This window comes from Anticarsia gemmatalis, chromosome 3 (genome assembly GCF_050436995.1).
Source record: "Anticarsia gemmatalis isolate Benzon Research Colony breed Stoneville strain chromosome 3, ilAntGemm2 primary, whole genome shotgun sequence".
NCBI lineage: Eukaryota > Metazoa > Arthropoda > Insecta > Lepidoptera > Erebidae > Anticarsia > Anticarsia gemmatalis.
The window spans coordinates 9471416-9492028 of NC_134747.1; the positions used below are offsets into that span (position 1 = coordinate 9471416).

At 39.5% G+C, this 20613-nt stretch overlaps 1 protein-coding gene across 2 annotated transcripts in view; it reads left to right on the forward strand.

Moving 5' to 3' along the window:
- Positions 1–18685, forward strand: part of LOC142987542 (T-box transcription factor TBX20-like) — a 36851-nt gene extending 18166 nt beyond the window's left edge. Inside the window, exons 4-8 of one of the 2 annotated variants that reach the window (XM_076136370.1) lie at positions 7104–7377; positions 7462–7626; positions 16660–16736; positions 17248–17322; positions 17412–18685. In XM_076136370.1, the coding sequence (XP_075992485.1) occupies positions 7104–7377; positions 7462–7626; positions 16660–16736; positions 17248–17322; positions 17412–17877 (1057 nt within the window). In that variant the 3' untranslated portion in view covers positions 17878–18685. The remainder of the gene's footprint in view (positions 1–7103; positions 7378–7461; positions 7627–16659; positions 16737–17247; positions 17323–17411) is intronic. The other variant, XM_076136371.1, reaches the window with a different exon arrangement.
- Positions 18686–20613: the final 1928 nt, after the last annotated feature.

Below are 20613 nucleotides of genomic sequence, written 5' to 3' on the forward strand. Positions count from 1 at the left end.
ACGGCACCACACTGAGCGGCTCACTTATCTGACATCTCGCAGCGCCTATGCTACACCAAGATATTAATCAACGGGATTGACAAAATCGTGCGAGTGTCGAAAATTTGACGCGGATTCGTACCCGGACCTCCCAGGACGAACGATATATCACGTGGTGCGCCACTAACGCCGCCCAGCCACGCCCCCCTGCTCATTAACTATCTCTAATGTGTATCAATGACTTACCCTCTGAAAAATGTTGAAGGAGTTTTTTTCAGTGACGCCTCGACACCAGTACACGTGTATGTGGTGTATGTGTGCGATCATAGATCAGTTTGATACCACACATGCTGACAAAACAGCGGCATCTTAATACGATATTGATGATAGCCTCGTCAAATAACCTATTCTAATGTTGTTGATATAAGCGGACAGGCTGATGGACATAATAATTAATTAGCGCCGGGGAAAAAAACTATGTAGCATAATGAGATGTTGGATCGGTACAGACGTTCCTTGGTTCATGTAATGATCCCGGCCGCGCGGTCATTTGTCATCGCGTCACTCAACCGTCAGCGCCGCTGATACGCCCTTTTCCTTTATAATCGCAAATTGAGATTGTATGAAAAAGTTAATAAATAAAGTATACGTGAAAGGCAACGTTGAGTCACGACCAATCAACATTGTTGTTCACGTATCATCGGGATAATACCACTTTCCCACATAATGAAAACCATTGTGTAGTTTTTAATAGACTTGTTACTGAAGTTTAAAGATTTTTCTGTTCATTAGTATTTGGTCGTCGTTTTATAATTCACGTTCACGGTGCCATAAAATAGTCTTTCAAATAAACATTCAATATCGGAAGGAGGTTATTTATTCTCATGCCCTACAAGAAGGTTACAATGAAATGTCACGGACTTAGTTTGATAGTTCAGCGCATGATTTGAGATTAGAGATAGCGCAAGTGTAAAACTTTGATTAATTTTAAGTGCCGAAACCGATGACTAACGCGATAAGAACACTATGTACTTTATAATGTTTGCTTTGTTTATAAACTTTAAACTTCTTTTAAAATAACAGTTCTAAGCTACTTAGTTTGTAAATACCACATTATTACCCGGCTGGACTTCCATCAAAATAATAATATAGTATTTTTTTGCATATAATATGAGGTGTGGTAATGTCTTTATACTAAGTAGAGTTTAGATTGGATAATATTTCAGGATTTTTATTGATTTCAACAAATAGTTGCGCGTTTCAGTTGGTAGTAGATAATGCATAAGATAATGCTTGGCGTGATGGCTGACGGGCTGCGTTTTGTCTAGTCTTTTTTAACCATTGGAGCATAAATTTAACATTTATATTCAAAGCACTGCCGGTGCTAAAATCGCCTCTCCTTATGACTTATCCCCCTGCATAGAGCATAACTTTCGTTTGACTATATCTCCTCAATCATTACTCAGCGAGTGTAATGTTTCAAAAAGACGTCGGATGGAGGCGACGAGTCGTGACCACGTCAGAATGGCCGGAGTCGTCAGTCGTCTGCACATGACACTGCGTATCAATCCGTCATGACTTGACGGCCATGACGAACTCTACACTTGCCTGACTGTCGCGCACTATGTGGACCGTGAATTGAACTACCAACATCTGTATTTGCAAATCGTAATGACATTATTTCACATTCGAAGAATTCTGTTTATGTAACGTTTGTAAAATGATTCAATGTGACTGCACATTGTAATATGAATAAATAGTGTACAGTACCTAAGCAATTTAAATATTATTAGTTGACTTACGTAAACGAGACTTTAAAAAGTAATTAATGTTTCACCACTTACAACAAAGAGATCTTAAATTTATATCAGAAAATCATGTGGTTTGTGTCTAGGCTATTGTGTTGAATCATAACAATGAATGTAATTAAATGTTCTGTTAAAAGTTTCGTAAGCTTAGACATATACGCAATACATTTCATAAAAAGCTTCACACTGAAACAAGTTAAGATGTTAAACCAAAATGAATCGTGTAACTCGGTACCCCGGACAGTTGATCATTCAAATTCTCCACCTCCATACAATAGTCATCCAAACGTTTTGACGAGATTATCCGAAGTTAGCCGAGCGGTACTCGCGGCGTTGTTTATCATCGGCTAACTGCACAATCGGCTATAAGTAGGCCTATTATCCGACATGAAATATTCATTGGCCACCGACACAGATTGTTGTCACTGGTATTATACGGCAGAAATCACTTAAGGCTTACTATACAGTGCACTATTAGCGGTAATTCGCCGTAATAGCAGCCGAGAGCATGTTTACTGTGTTCGACAGGACATGCCACCGCTTGTAATATACGCTAAACTACCAACAGTTGATACACGTGACAATCGTTGAAAATTTGTCATAAAATTGTGATACTTTATAACAGATTTTCTACAATTTGTTGCGGATATAATGTACGAAAATGAACTCTATTGTTCCGATGTACAATGGGTGTAATTTAAGTGAAGGAATATAACTGCCGTATTTGCTATAATACTGCGCATAAGTTCATCGTTCAGTTGCTATTTGATTATATGTATAGAGTTAGCATAACTAAGTACTCTGTAGGTTGTCAACTCGTGCCTCATTAAAAGTGCCAAATGCAAATATTAGCTTTCCTTTTTCAAAAAACTTTTCTTTACAAATAAATTATCCACATCAAAAATACGTAGATATTCCAAGCTCTATATCAGCGCAATTAAATGTAGAGTAGTTCGACCATAAATGGAAAATTGTATTATCAATTAACTAAGAAAAACACGAGAACATGTGCATTAATGACCGAATTAATCATAAAATTGTTATATTTCAATATGTAATGACCATGTTGTACGTGCTACGTCTAATAGGGCCTTAAACACTTCCAGGTATCATATTAACTTATTATCTTTATTATTTAAACATCCTTTTATACATTTAAAAACTTTGATAAACTTTTCTATTTTATATTAATTGTATTAAGTTTGCCAAAAACGCTATATTTTCCGACTTTTATATTGACATAGCTGACTTGCGCATTCCCCCCGTTTTCATAACATTTTTTACTGGTACTCTGCTCCTATTGGTCGTAGCGTGATGATACATAGCCTTCCTCGATAAATGGGCTATCTAACACTGAAATATTTTTTCCAATCGGATCAGTAGTTCCTGAGATTAGCGCGTTCAGACAAACAAACAAACAATCTCTTCAGCCTTATAATATTAGAATAGATGAAGGAACAATATTATTTTGTAAAATCTATTTAATTTTGTAGATGACCATTTATTGTATTCAATCTGATTTCGCGAAAAAATCGTTTGTTTAACACTGCTCTATGCCTCTATAGAACTTAAATGCAAAGCCTCATAGAGTAAAGGTATTATATTTGCATTCAAACCAATTCTCCCCGTCCATTACTATCGGCGATTCAATATCTGTACAGCGCAGAATCTGTACAAACTAATGAAACGTTTAATATAAACACTGCAGTACGTTATTTGTTTATATATGAATAGCAGTTAACTCCCATCATTCTGTAAAATTGTAAGTCATAATTCTCACCGAAGTGACAATACAATTCTATTTTTTCATCTAATATACAAAATTCTCGCGTCACAGTTTTCGTTGCCATACTCCTCCGAAACGGCTTGACTGATTCTCATGAAATTTTGTGAGCATATTGCCTAGGCCTGAGAATCGGCCAACATCTATTTTTGATACACCTAAGTGACACAATTTTTTTTTATATGGCATAGCAAAGTTTGCCGGTTCAGCTAGTATTCCTATAAGCTACTCGTTATCCCACATGTTTCACAAACAATGTAGTGACGGAGCGGTATTTATATAAACAACAAAGTAAACAGTGACGCTGTATCGCCAACAAATTAACAACTATTACCATTAATAATATTAGTAGAGTTATCGAGTGGTCGAAACCTCGCTAATGAGTGTTCGGCATTCGCAATCTCGCGCCATCTGTCTCTAATCAACGAATCGAGTTAATTAAAACGCTTGGCAATATGGCGGCGGGGTGTAATTGCTATTAATAAAGCGCTTTCCTGTATAATTAGACGGCTGCGCGCGCGGATTGGCTGCTCGGCGGGCCCTAATCACGACGTGATAACATAGCGCTAATGGTGTGCATAGCTTTCTATTGCATAATCAAGCCGCGACTACTGTTCACCACACTCACTGCCGTCAGAGTGCCGCTACATTCTAACATTCTATGTCATTGTGTCCGCTTTTGTTTGTATTGTTCTCCATGTATTATGTTAACGTTTAACAATAATTACCTATAGGTGTCTTTCAAGCTTTTATACTTAGTTAATCAAGTACTTAGATCTTCTGCAAATTACACTTGTTTACATGAAAATGGGCATCTATAAAAAAAATAATGAAAGCACGAAAACACGCAATTAGTAGAACATTTATATCAGAATTTATGTTGTTATTATAAGAAAATCTCTGAAGGATTCACGGGTCATATAATTCCAAATGTCCGTAGTAGAGATTCATCAAATGAGACGGCGAAGGAAACAATGATTGACGAGTTCGCACCTCGCCTCGTGCCTTTCTAATTAAGACGACATGCGTGCGCGCACTGTTGCAACTCTTCGCGCTCATTTAACTCACTACACACACGCGGTATGTCCTACGACTCTTGCCTTCTCCGATTAATTATTACTTACAAAAGTTTACCAAATCATCTAAATATTGGCCTCAAAATCGTTGCCAAATAAATTGCTATAAACGTTACCCATAGGTTATAACTAAACATTTCCGTTTGCATATAAAATATAAGTACTCCTAGTGCCACTTATAGCTGAACGACATTTTCATCCGAACAATACTAATCTATTACAGTGGCTGGTAATTTATGGCACACGTGTAAATTTCAATCATAGAAATGTATTTTAACAATGTCATAACGATAAAAGCGCGCTGTAAACGGGCGCCTCTTATTTCTGTCTTCGGTACATGCTCATTAAAGCGACTCATGCGCGCGGCTCTGCGTTCTTTTGCTCTCGCTCGCTTTTCCGCTAACTTTTGGGTGGTAGGATGATGGACGACGTCGTTGCTCATATATCATTGCGGTAATATATCGCGCGGTGCGCCGAGTGTCGCCATTAACGCATGCGCGCAATTGCCCGTGCTCGAGCGCTTGCAAGTGCACGTACCATCGCGACTGCTATAAGAAGAGTCCAACAAATCGACGCGCGCGACCGCGGCTAAACGTGCATAAATCTTATTAATGGCATTCTTATTTTCGTCTTCTCACTCGATCTTGTAAAATCATTAGAATGAATAGCACGACTCTAACGTCGTATCGTCTTTGTTAAACTTCTCAGACATTATGGACACTAATAAAATTTGCTATGAAGGTACCTAATCAAAACGATATAGTAAATGTTATGCGAGTGCACAATGATGACGACGAGCTGGGTGGTCGATAGTCATCAGTAACGAATGTTTTTGTAGTTGGCGGGTCAAAAGCCGCATACCGTTTGCGTAAGTTCGATAGCGAATTGTCAAGCGGTCCTCGCGCATCGCTGAACGCCCGGCATTGTCGACAAAAAGTGAGAGGCCGATAGACGAAGCCGCATCTCAACTTACAACTAAAGATTTGTTGTTTCCGTTCTCGCCGCCTCAATGACTACCATTTTATGTCGATTAGGAGATAGTGTTTCACGCGCCCGCTACCGACACCAGTTTTTGTGACACTCCTTTCTGCTTACAACGAGTTTATTATCGCTGATCAGTTGCTGTCGGTTGTTTTTTATGAGTTCTACTTCAGTGTTTAGTTGTTCAACTTCTTTTTATACAGTTCGTGCCAAATATTAAGTGAAGTTCCCCTCTTCAAATTAGAAATGACAACAGGAAACCGTTGTGACATAAAAGAATGCAATAGGAGCTATTACGTCGACCAACCGCAAGCATTTCCACTCAGTGAACAAAAACATACAACTATACAAAAATGTGTAGCCATTCATCTTTCTCCAACGGAGACATTAAAGAATGTCTCCGTTAAAGAGGGGAAGGGGACGACAGCCTAGTATCAAAGTCGCGTGAAACGATTCACGGCGAACCTCCATTTTGCCTTGTCGCGCTACAATATAATGTTTGACTTTGAGCTCTATGGTCGTTAAGCATTAAGCTTTTTTATACTTTTATAGTAAATATTTATTATTGCTGACAACGTATCTGCGGTGGGGAGGAGGTACCTACCCAAATATAGACAGGCCGACCCTCTTAACTAGGGTCTTCATTTATCGAGGGATCGTTGTACTGATGCTGGGAAAACATGAAGTCGAATTTCCCCGGCTTTCCTTTCAAATAGCATTAAAACTTTTAAACATCGCTTTTATTTACTCGCTCTTTATAATTGGATAAACTTCTGTTATGAATAAGTTTCACGAGGAACAGATGTATTAACAGCAGCTGTCACGTTAATAACAGTACATTATTGTTTTTGTATGATTTATATTTTATTTTGGTGGCGTACCGAGGTCGAGTAACAATTACATGCGATAATTTGCGATACGATAACGCCAGCTTTTAATGAGCGAAAGTAGATTTGTGTCGGTCTCAGTGAGCGATAATTTCTGTTCGACCGAGTAATTGTCGAATAATTGCGCTAATGTGAAAATATACGGTTTAACATAACAATGGGACGAGGAAGTCGATAATATACAAATATGTATTGTTATACTGTTAGCTTTGCTTTGTGACGACAGTTTTCTTTTTGTTATTTATTTTTATGTTAACCTCAAACTTGTAGTAAAAAATATTAAATTAGTACTAATATTCGACAGTATCCTAGCATTAACTTCTATAATAATATGATATCATAAGGTGTCAATCCTAATGATATGTAATTTAAGAGACGTAATGAAAGCCTACAAAATCTTGAGATGAAGATATTAACAAATATATCTTATATTGAGCTCTTCGTGCATCTTCTCACAAGCTTTAACTCTACCACATTGGCCAGGTGCTAGTTGATAGCTTTGAAATCTATATTTTACTCCGTCAATAGTTCATAAAGTTAAAACCATGTCTGTCTATATCAAAGTGAAGTTTATGTTTTTGTTTTTTAGACGTATGTTTCCGACGGTGCGCGTGTCGTTCGCGGGGTGCCGCGCGGAGGCGCGCTACGCGGTGCTGCTGGACGTGGTGCCGGTGGACGGCAAGCGCTACCGCTACGCCTACCACCGCAGCTCGTGGCTGGTGGCGGGCAAGGCGGACCCGCCCGCGCCCGCGCGCCTCTACCCGCACCCCGACTCGCCCTTCTCCGGCGACCAGCTGCGCAAGCAGGTCGTCTCCTTCGAGAAGGTCAAGCTCACCAACAACGAGATGGACAAAAACGGACAGGTCAGTTACAGTTTGACAAAAAACCAAACAAGATGATTCTGTAAGAGTACGAGCGTTGAACGTTGATTTTGTCTTGTATCACAGTTGGTCCTGAATTCAATGCACAAGTATCAACCACGGATTCACCTGGTGCTGCGAAGAGAAGGCGCTATTAACGCGCCCATCACCGACCTCGAGCAAGAGGAGTTCAAGACGTTTATATTTCCCGAGTGTGTGTTCACAGCCGTCACCGCGTATCAGAATCAACTCGTAAGTACCGCACCGTAACCGATTTGGCACACCTTATTACTATTGATATCCATTTGCCACGTATGCCGTTTATTTGGCATCAGATATCCTCCTCTTATTTTGATCATTTGATTTCTAAAATAGATCAGAGAGACAAGCGTTTGAAATCGCATAGCGCCGAACGACAGAGTATCGACGAATGCTATTTGAGTCGCACTAATTGCATCTCGCTGAAAGGTATGTCCAGCCTGAACAAAGGGAGGTGGCACATCATTTTTTGTGTATCGGCGGCCACACGCGTGCGACGCCGACGACGGACGGATAGTGCGGCTGACGCGTGCTCCGCGGTGACGATTAAAGTTTTCACCCGAGCTAAATATAAGCCCTAGTCGATGCTCGTGTCGATTGTGTCCAGCGACGTCTTGGCTATTATTGCCAGTGCTTTTTCCATGTATAATTTGCTCACTCAATACTTCGAAGAATCGTCCGCTAAATTATGTCAACTTTCGAGTTAAACGTTCTCTGAAACACACGTGCCAATTTCGATCAGCAACGGTAAAACATCCGTGACTCATGCGGTTGTTGTGAAAATAAGCTTCATCAGTTTCTCGCACGTTAAGTATTTACCGAGTATTCGAAATGTGTATCGGCTGCTGACACATTCGTACACTATGAATACGCGTTGCTTGGCCTCAAATTAGTTCTGTTGTGTATCGAAGGTTATGGGTAGCGAGTGTTAGCGGTTCCCGCTCCGCTCCGCTCGGCGCGGGGCGGCGGCGTGGATCGCGGACGGTGGCACTGCACCCTCAGCCGGCAGCGCATATGTCGCCACGCGCAATTAATTCTCTGTCACAAGAGCGTTTGGGCGTCTCTGAGTTCCTCGTTTTGTATCATCCCGCGTAGTAAAATAATTAGGACGTTTTGAGGTTCATAAAGGAAGCGTTACTTTATATCGACAACGCGCCACATAAATCTTCATTCGTTCGTTAATTAGCTGTTACGGGGAGGTTTAGTATTACCATTTGTAGATATTTTGTATCTCAAACAGTGATTGTTACAGCTCTTAATAAAAGTACTAATTAGTAGGTAGGTATATTTTTAGACTAAGTTTAAAACGTAAATATAAATGATATTAATATATAGGTAGATACACTACTACATCATTATATTTATAAACTTAAACTAAAAATAAAGTTCAAGAACAACTCGTCCTAATATAATAGCGCGTGGTAGAGTCAAGTATTAAGTATAGCCGGTATACGGAGGCTGTACCTTCGCAGTAGGCTTCGAACGACTCCCCAGGGTCGTCGATTATTGATTTTCATTGATTCTAACGCGTTCCTAGATTTACTGCCAGCGCCTAGTGACAGTGCCATCGATTACATATACGAAGTAGTTATGCAGCCTGCCTACTGTAGATAAATCGTGAGATAAGTGCGCACTTGAGCTACGCATTACGTTTATTTACTTAAACACTTTCAAAGATCAATATTTTTATCATGGTAAGGATAGTAGCAAGTAGGTCTTTCTAATAAGAATCGAAAGTGACATATCATAGCATTAGCATTTAGTTAAAATATCACAGACAGATAGCTGTAGCTAGTCGACGAGGTAAAAAGTGCGCTATCAACACGTTCGATCACAAGTGTCCGGATGGCGGGCGCGGCGGCTGCGCAGGCGCGGCGCTGCCTCGATTTGGCTGACGTCACAACTCTGACAGCTAAAACATTTGTCGAACAGCAGAGATAGTGTCAATGATAACTCAATCCCTTATAACAATAAGAACACACTTAGCATGTTTGCACCTGCACGCCAACCGAGATCGATCGGTGCCCGCATAACTTATACCATACAAAAAAGGTAGTTATACACTTAATAAAAAACAAATAATCCAAACTCTAATAAGATAAGGGAATGTGAATATTTTAAGGGTTATCTACGCTTATGAAAAAAGTGTCACCGAAATTTAATGCGCGCACGACGTTTTGTTAAATCGTCTCGAAATGAAACATCATTATTGGTGCTTTATCATATTGGAACGTTGATATAAGTGAAGATAAAACCTTGTACAAAAAATGTAAGCTGTGTTTTTTGTGTGTGTATCGCGGTGTGAGACGTAGCGTCGCCGTGGCGCGGCGGAGCGCGCGCGCCGCGGGGCGGTTTCCCGGGAAAGCGCCGAGGGCTCGACCCGCTTCAATATTTAACATTTTACACCCACCACACCATTGTCATGGTGCTCGTTTTCTGTAGAATCCTTTGTCTGAAATTGGACTCGCATCGAGGTGACAATGTTTGTTAGACTTTACGCATCTTCAATACATACAATGCATTTTTTTATTAGCCGATGACTTGTGAATTTGTTATGATCGATTGCCTCCAGAGGATAAACGTCAGGCAAAAACTTGCGGATAGCAACCTGCGAGTATGTTTAAACGTTTCCAATAAACAAGTTTATTATATTTGAGTAAAGGGGCTAAATACGATTCTTTTTATAACGGTTTCTATTGTATTTTGTTGAAAGATGTTTGGCACTTTGCTAGTTGTTGTTTTATATGAAATTAGTTATGTTAATGAAAAATCCTTACATATTGCGAAAACTTGGAATAAGATCTTACTTATCAAAGTGTATCCGAGCAACTCTACAATAAACGCTTAGAGTACAACGGTCTTCTCAACAACGTACAGACAAAAACACAAACAAGTGTAGTAGTTACAATGTAACAAATGAATACTTGCACCGCTCGTTTGACAAATACAAAACGCGTAACAAAATAAACTATTAGAGAAATCGTGTCAGTAGTTGTATTGCTCGCGCTGCATCACACTATTACGCGGCTTGAGGAGATAATCACGAAAATAACTGCGCCCGCTCTCTCACATGGAGAGATGCAAACACGCTCAATACGCGCTTAATTGAAATTTATATCTCATTTCTCAGTATCAACAATCAATATTCTAAAATCTCCGAAGCTATTCTCACATTGAGCATCCACAAACGAGTTCTACGAGAGTATAATCGAACAATATAATGAAGGAGTAAAGGCAAACACAATTTCAATAACAAAGGGCAACCATGACAAATAAACATATTTCACGGGCCAAAATGGCTGCGGTCAGGTGTCACGAGGTGTCCCCCCCTCCCCCCCACCGCTCTCGTGCCTCCCCCGCACACCGCGTTCTTTTTCTTCACCAATAATCGATTCATTCTTTTCAATGCGATCCTTTTATATTTGTTAACTTATTGCCCGTTTGTACAAGTCGTTTTGTTAAAATATTTTTTATCCTGTCATTAGTTTCCTGTGTCAATAAACAAGCTATTATAAATATTTCTATTTCAAGTTTGATGATGGGATATTTACAACTTGTAAAATACCACACTGGGCAGATAGGGTAGAAATAGAGTTGCTAATTTAATTTTTAAATACACCCATCCTTCGTAAAGCAAGCTGTAGGCGCTATCAACTAAGTAAGCATTAAGTAGGTAGCTAAAGTAAATATAAAAGTATTCTGGTATTTAGGAAAATTTTATAAGGAAATGATTTTATGCAGATGAAATTTTATATTGAACTAGCTGATTCCCGAAGGTAAACTTTCTTTCGAAATCCATTCTCTAAGGTTATAAAAGCCATTGGTTGCTAAATTTTCATATTTATAAGTCAAAGGGTTCTGGCCACAGAAAGATAAAAAAAAATAAAGATACGTCATATTATTATGTGCTTTCAAATTCATCGACTTACTATTGATTGTATTTTAAACTAAATAACAGCAGTGTAATAAAAAAACATTTGTTAGGAAAAATAACAATTTGTAGCACCGCTGTTTAAAATATACGGATTAGATGTAGCAAAGAGAAATTAAAATAAAGATCATAAAATCATCAATGTTCCTGCATCAGTTCATTATTCAATAAATACCTAATACGAGTCGATAACACGAAACGCACATAAGTCAAAAATACAAGAAGTCAACGTACTTGCTTAAGAGTGGATTTAAAATAATTTAAGATGAAATTATTTATTGGGTTTCTATCCCTCTCTGGCTTGTTGCAAGTAGCCAGTTGAGTTATATGGTGTTCTCTGTCGCTCCTACCATCGATCACCCGAGGTGTGACGTCACGCAGAGCCGTCGTGTGCGGCCCGACTGAATTTATTGCGTCTGCGCACCGAGCCACTACAGAAAAACTAAACATTTGTTTGGTCTTTAATTAATTTTACAAATAATATACTGTTAAATTCATTGATATTGAATAATAACATGTCACAACAAAGGTTAATGGTGTGATTTAAAAGATTATTAAGCAATAATTCAACTATTTAGCATTATGTTTATTAAAAACTATCTAAGCCTAGATAGTTTTGGTATTCAGTATTAATATACTTGCAACTCTCATTGTTTCTCCCTGTCGTTCTTATACCTACTCTTTTACTAAAATAATTGTGATTATGCTTTCATGAAAAAAGCCTCTTCTCATATACATAAGAAACCTAAACTCCTTTCCATCGCATGTATAAATTCAACCTTGTAAAAATGACAAAAAACTAAACATCACATTATTGTTCCAGTTTGACACATGTCAAACTCACTCTGGATAATATTTTCAAAAATATTGATGGTTCAAACAAATTAACTGCGCTCTGAGATGTGGCAGATTGCCTATTCATTGATATTTCGAGTGTACAGCCGTAACTACGGGCACGAGTGTAAAGTGGACCTTATACTTACAGTAGGACCCATACAAGACTTGCTTATTCGTCTGAACAGAGACGCGAACGACCGGTTATCATACTAGTACTGCTAACAGACTTCCTTGCATAGCAAAATAATGAAATTATATAGGGTAAATCTCAAGTATAAAAGACGGCAGCTGAAATGTGGATGTGTAGAATGCTAATAAAGGTTGTGACAGAAATTGCCGACGATCTGTACAACCTTCACACGGTGTCGTTCATCATATCGGTGGGGACAGTATCAGAGAGTCTGCAGCTCATTGAAGTATTAGACGAAGACGAAGGTTTCGGAAATTAAATGTTTAAAAGTAATAAAACTTAGATAATAGCATATCTTTTTGTTTTCATTTATCTGGACTGAATGGTTCACTTGAATGTTGTGGTTTCTCCAAAATTAGCTGAAGAGATAGGTATGGTGTTCAGTTTGTTTCGATGCCTTATAGTACAATAAAATTCAATTGTAAGCGTTAATACTTGGGAAATAGACGTTTTCCACATCGTTTAAATATTGATGCTATATAGATATAATTACGAATGTCATGGTGTTTACAATGCACTAAACAAATGAGAAAGTACAAAAAATTCACACTCATACCCATACGTTTTCTGAGAATATTATCACAGTGGTCCGGTTATACTTCGATGCCACATGCAGTGTTCGTTATTTTAGTGTATTCACGAATTACTGTCAATAAACCATCGATTCTCGGGAATGCCCCGTTGCAGAACGGAGCCGTAGGAATCGTGAAAATTATCAATAAATACTCTCTGATGGCGATACCACCAGGCTTTGTGCAACACTCATTAACGGTTTTACATAAATACATCCATTAAAAAACCATATTATTCAGAGGCCCATGACCTTCACGAATTAACGAACAAGTAAATTAAGAGGAACAGCTGTTAGCCTGTTATTCGCAGTACTCATGACTTAGCACTAAAATGTTAGGCGGTTATAAATTTGTACGAACACTCTTTAGTCATGTTTTATTTCCCTACGAACACTGTCATTTCTTTCAAACAATAGAATATTAAAATCACATTAGAAACAAATTTTGCAAATGATTAAAGAAAATGTGAAGTTTTATATTTTGTTAAAACCTATAGGTATAACATTTTTATTGGCGAGATTTACATGCCTCGTAGATATGTCAGGTGAGGAGGAGACGGTTGTGTCTAAATGTGCCGTTGAACTGGCTAGTAATATATCAGTAGCAGATCGCTGAGTCGTCGTTCGTCGCTACACTGCATCAATCAATGAGATATGTAGGCAGAAAGGAGCGCGCGCGCACGCTAACGTGACATTTATTTATTCTTCACAATGTTCCTGTCGTGTCCCGATCGTCGCTCACGTCTCCCTTTACAAGATGTTTCTTATGAACTATGACTATACGTTTTAATATATGCATGCGTCTCACAGCGCCAGCTTCGCGCATATTTTAGTTAAATTAATCTAACAACACTCAAACAAATGTCTTATATCTTCGTATGTAAATGTTAAATGCCTAAAGTAAGACATAAATTCTCCTTAAGTCGGCAGTTTCATTTATAAGCGCACGTGCAAGACATCTGTGGACAAGTTTCACGTTCAAATCGCAGTACGATTGGTGGCGTATAAGAGCGGTACTTCCATAAACAATACATCACCACCCCAATAATTAGAGCATCGTTTGCAACGCGCTGTGCAGAGTACGCGGCTCGCGGTGGCGGACCCGACGGCGACGCGTCGCTTGTCTTTCTCTCCTTGACGCCTTTTTGTGAGATTTTTTTGTTTCCCGCCCGGGAATAATGTCATTATGGCGCCTTTAATGTTGTCAGTGAACGGGAGCGCGCCGCCACCGCCCAAGGCGAACGTTTGTTGATACTTAAATTAGGTTGTTTTGACACGCCTCGTTCTTATGTTTGTACTAAATCTAATAAACGTCAGTAGCGAGAAAGCGTCTCATTCATTATTCCGGTGTTCTCTCTTGGCGATAATATATTTTAAGTAGTTTTGTATAATTGAATTCTGCGGTACACTTTACGGAGTGCTCGCTCGCCAATGGTCGGGGAGAGGATGTCGTTTAAGTAAGCGCAATTCATAAAAACAAACACGAAGCATCGAAAACAATTACGGGCGGTGGGACAGTACGGCATACATAATGTATAATACGTCAATATTGTCAGCTACTACTCGCATTGTGAGCGCACTCATTACGTGAGGCGCAGGCGCGACGTGCGAGCACGGCCATTGTAGTCAATGGCGCTCGCCAGGTGGGTGTGCAAGCGTAAGTAGGTGCCGAGACATACCGGTGACCCTAGGCTCTCGCGCGCCCCTCCGCCACGAGCGTGCCTAGCCATCACTACCCAGTACCCGTCCCTACCCGTCACATCACACTGGTATTGAGACCAAACGCTCGGGGTGTAAGTTACAGGTGTGAAAAAACCTTTTCTAATAATTTCCTTTATAAATGAAATGTTTGTTCTAATTCAATGAAGTACCTCACTGTAGTTTCTCTCGGCATTATTAGTCCCCGAGCAGCAGAGATTAGATAACGCTAAATAGAAGAAGACTAACGCATATTTTTAGAAGATATAATGTTAAATGGGCCACGAGTGGTAACAAATGTTCTTTGTCTAGTTTCCCTGTAACTATTTTCGAAATCATTAGTCTCTGAGTGACACGCCGCTCGTGGAATTACTCACCGCAAAACCGAACACTTGACGTGGACCGCTCAATATTTTGTACTGTTTATTATTTTGCTTTGATCCGGAACAATGAGACAGAGACATTTGTCAGAGCGCTTCATAGATTCACGCGCCTTTGGTGAAACACATCAAACGGATGCATAAATATCTTTAACGAAAATTAAAAAGTTAATTGTCGCTACAGCGGAATGTCCGGCTGTAATAAAGTAAATGCTTTATAATGTAGCGCACTAATCATTAAATTACACGGAATAACTTTATTCTTTTTTGTATTTTTCAATTCGGTTTGAAGTCACTAGTTTCAAAGAAACTAATTAATTATCAGAAGTTCATGTTCAGAAATTGATCTTCACCCCGAAATACATTCACGCAGTCACATCGCGATCGGTAATTAGAAAACAAACCGAAACCAAGACATTTCTAATTTCACGGCATTTTCGTCAATTTAACACGTCTTGTCTGGTGGCATAGTGTTACAATTTTCTGTCATTTAGTGGAAGTTCATCGTCCTAAAATACATGTGAGAACAATGTACAATTAGGCGTCGCGTGGGCGTGTCGGCACTGCCAGCACGCGGCAGCGCGGCACACGTGCGGCAGACGCGCGGCAGGAATGCGGCGGCTGAGCGGCGCGGCCAGCGGTCGAGCGGCTCAATCGCCAGATAATTACCGTCGCCGACTGGACACGCTGAAAGATTGACACCACCACGCCGACTCTCGATGACTTGTTTATTGCTCGCCATTAAAAAATACTACATTTTTTCTCACCTCGAGGTCATAAAACTGCCAAGAATATGCTAAAATTAGTACCGATATTGGTTTAATCCGCTCGGATATTAGGCGAGCAGCCGCTATTTAATGATAACAGGTTTCTGTGGAAGGTTTTATCGTAAATATTATTCACAAATTGTGTGGAGCCGCAGCGGGAGCGCCACTCAGCGAGGGGGCGATTTTTCATCGACGTGCCTCTGCCCTGCCATACACATTTTTTAACACCTCGCCCGAACTTAAATTAAACATTTGCTTTATGAGGACTTCGACTTAATTCACTTATTATTCTTGCAATAAGTAAACACTTCATACAAATGATGAGCTACCACGTCATTTATTTATCTCGCGTTGTTCAATTTGCACAGACTACTGCGATGCTACTTGACAATTCTTTTTATACTTTATATCGCTTGTAAAGTATGCGACTGTGTAGAAAACAAAATTAAAATCAACATCTACATAAATGCACTACGAGCGCAGTAACGTTACGTGGTACATTTAAAATGCGCACGGTATTGTAACAGCGAGGTAGTCAACTAAAGTGATAAACCGATGTGGCATGTCGTCAATAAGTTAACCTTATTAGTTGGTGTTTGCTGAACTCCGCGGGTGGTGGCCGCTCGTTCCCGTTCACACTGAGATATTGAGAACCTTTACTGACCCATTATAATATAAACGGCTGCATAATGAAATTAGCTCGCCCGGTCTGAACAGGTCCTTACAATAACCGTAGAACCTCGTTTTATTACACGTGTGAAATTGAAATTGTTCGAAGTTTACCGATATAATATAGCATTATCATTCGTGATGTCAGAATAGAGTCAAATGTGAATGTTAGCAGACAAATCATTGTGTTTCTTTTGTTTCAGATCACAAAACTGAAAATCGACAGTAATCCATTCGCAAAAGGGTTCCGTGACTCTTCACGTCTCACTGAATTCGAAAGGTAACTATCATATAACGTTTGTTTGTAGAACATGGAAGTATCTGTATTGCTTGGTATAAAGAGTTTTACACGGTGACCTGAGAATATTAAAAAAGTTACAGTAGGTAATAATGACTAATTGTCGATAGGAAATTAGATCGAATACACTTACTACATTGAAGAGCTTTCATTGAGCCGCATTAACTTGCGACACACATTCGGTTAGTTATCAAATAGATGATGCATTAGACACGCTTTAAGAAACAAACATAACTGTCTGATGCTGATTGATATCTATACATAGCTCGCTATTATGTCCCTGTATTTATTGCCCCAGTCGATCGATGTATTTAATAGCAGGTGAAGTCGATATAAAGTTTCCATCCGTGTAATTTATAATCTAACATTTCTCTCACTACATTCGCTTGCAAATTTTATCTTCTACCGCTCGCTTTCGCATTTCTAATACCACTCTGATCTGTATTCTCTTGATTATCGGGTGTTTTATTTTCTTTTTTGTTTGTCTGTTGAGATACTATATCACGGGGGAGCACGAAAGAACGTCAGTCTTCCCTGATGACGCGCGCTTCAGCGCCGCCAGTCATAGGTAGATACGATCATACAATCATATGACATAACTGCTTGTACTGAGTGATCAACTTTCACCTTCTAAAGTTTGTTTCTTTGCCGTTTCAGGGAGACAATGGAATCTATGCTCGCAGAACAACATTTCCTACGGTCACCGTTACGACCTTTCGATTTGGATCAGCACAATAATAACTTAACTCTGGAGGAGAAGGCAATACTGGCCGCGCGGTCGCAACTGTTTCTTCGAGCGGCGTATCCTCTGTATGGTGTTCCGGCGGCCGCACTGTGGGGACAGTGGGCATGTCTGGCGCCGCAACTGCTGGCTCAGCAACACCTCGCCGCGTCGGGCTCGGGGCTGCAGCTGCCGCGCCCCGTGTACCCGGGCGCGCTGGGCCCGTCGGCGGTGGGCGCGCCGGCGCTGGCGCAGCACCGGTTCTCGCCGTACCCGGCGCGGCGCGCGTCGCCGGGCTCGTCGCCGGACTCGCTGCGCGACGCGTCGCCGCACCCCGCGCCGCTGCCGCCGCACACGCCCCACACACCGCACACGCCGCACCCGCCCCACAGCCCCACATAGTGATAAAACGCCGAATAAAAACCTCCCCGAGATCTCCCTGTAATAATATGCGATATTGTATGAGAGTCTTTATATGGAATGTTTTCTGGAACACAAAAGGAAATTTCGAAGTGCGTCGGTGTATCGTTGCGAAACGGGACGCGGCGTCGTGAGCTTCGATAATGTTATGCGTCGAGAAATGAATAAACTGAGTGCGAGTGTATGCCGGAACATTTTTAAGTGCGTTTTGAGTCGTGAAATGTCTGAGCGCCGCAGTGACTCTATCGTTACTTACACAGTGAGAAAGTTGTATTATATTGTAAAATATTATTTAATTATTGTATCTATTTAAAATGTAATTATTGTTATATGTTCCTAATAGTTTTGTCTCGTAGTGATGGTTTCTGCTACATTCATGTTATAGCGAGGTAGAGTTATTTGCATCAAGTGAAAGCATTCGATTTTTGTGTACGTTATTTTCATATGTTTCAAACTAACGCTAAATAGTGATATTGAAAAACTTTTGATTGAAATCTAAGAGAAAAATAAAGAAAATTGTTGGATAATCTATTATTTCAGGATGATTTCACCTCGTTTAGGTAAAATGTGCAATACAACAGAAAAAAAGATGTTTTAGTGAAACTTAGAGGTTTAGTAAGATAGAAATATTGATATAATTAAATAGTAGAAATTATATTGCTGTCTATGTTTACGATTAATTCTCGCATCCGATCACAAGTGGATGATAGCTGTACCTACACGGTTACTTTGTAGTTAAATTATACTTATTATAAATAATATATTGCTAAAGAATAAAAATTAAATGTTTGTTAACATAATGTCGTGTTTCCTTTTTACCTTTTACTATTCCAGTTTCAACGGACATGAAAAATAACATAATGTATCTAGTAATTAAGGATAATCTAGATCTGATTTCTAATCCCGTCTATTTGAAAAATACACGATTTGTATCGGGTTCGAGTCCCACCCGAAAAAGTATCAAGCTGAATTTAAAAAATTATTATTAATAGCAATTTCAAACCTAGTTTTCTTTTTTATTTAGCTGTTGGTCCACGACTGAGCAAAGGCCTCCCTATTTTTTACAACTGCGCCTATCGAGTAATTAATTTCTGAAATAAAAACAAAAAATCTATTTGGTCATCTACATCGACATAAAAAGTACTCGAATCTTAAGCCTGTAAGCATCATCGAAGATATACAATAACTTTTTCAAAAATGCTTCTCAAAAACATTTACTTATTTTATCTTTCGTAAATCTGATCTAAAATGCTTAAAAGATCCAACCCCAAAGTTTCATGAGCATTACAAACATTTTCATTGAATTTCTATAAAAATAGATTAAACAACATCAAGTTCACAGTAATTTGTCTGTACTTTCCAACGTTGCCGTTAGATGGCGGTACTGGTCACGTAAACTTTATATACAGTAGCGAATGAAGCCAGCTCTACGTTCGTTGCATTACTACGTTTTTGTTTATATTTTACGTTTGATTGCATAATGTTACACGTTGTTTGAAAATAGATATAAACTTTACCAAAACGATACTTTATACGTCTAAAAATGTTAAATATAAGTTAATCCTTCAAAGAAATCAAACAAAACATCTTTACCCGCCACTAGTTATTTCAATTAGCACTGTGAATCTCTCGCTTAGTAGTAAAGTGTGACAGATTGCGATATTGTTACAAATTAGAGCTCCGGCGGGCAATTATGCAAAGCGGCTATAAAGTTATCTTTAGGAAAACAACGGCGTCACCCTCGCAACTATTCAATTAAAATGAAGCAGTGTTGGAGGCATTCGAGTCACATAGAGCAAGGGTCGACTACATCGAATTAGTTCCGCGCGTGGCTACATTACTGGGACAAATTTCTCGTCCCAAGGGGCGTCGTCATCGCGCCGGCCCTCCGGCCGGGGATGCAACGCTAATCTAATCACGATTGAAGCTAATAAATGTTGTAGCCGACGCCACCAACAATTTATTGCTTGTAAAAGTGTTTCCAATCGCAGATATTGTTCGGATGACGCTCCTTTTTGATAAGCTCCGATTGAATTTAACGTTTGACTGAATATTTATTTCATTGGTTTTAGTGTCGGCTGTAATGTTGTTCTGTTAATTAAATAACAAGGGGATAGTCTTGACGAGGGAGATTATTTATGTAAAGGAATTCGAATTGAGACATAGTATCGTTATTGATTATCATAAACTGTAAGTGTGTAGCCCGTGCTAGTAGTATTTTTATGAATATAAAATACTTTAGATGCAATACAAACGCAGACCACCACGTTGGAACGCGTTGTGAGTGTTACGTACTTGTAGACGTAGGTAAGTAGAGACAAAGCCTTATTCAGTGTGGATTATCGGCAGGGCCGGGGCAGGCGTAATGCCTTGTTATTGGCCACTCGGCTCATAATCCGCTTTTAACTGCGGAGCGGGAGCCGCGCGGACGTGCTCTGAATCCACATGAACGGTTTCTTCTGTTCGTGAACATTCGCACTCCTTAGCTTTGATGTAGACGACCGCCGATATTTTGACGTAAGCTGTGATGGAATAAAATTGATAGCAAATGCAAACAGCAATTGTATTAAACGACACGGTACGTTACTTATAATATTGACTTGACTCGTTTAGACAAATTGTGTGGAGAGATAGGTATGCGCTAACGTTCCGTTTTAAAAAAACTCAGACAAGTTATGAATCTTCTCTTTTCTTCTCTTTTTATTCTATGAAATGCTC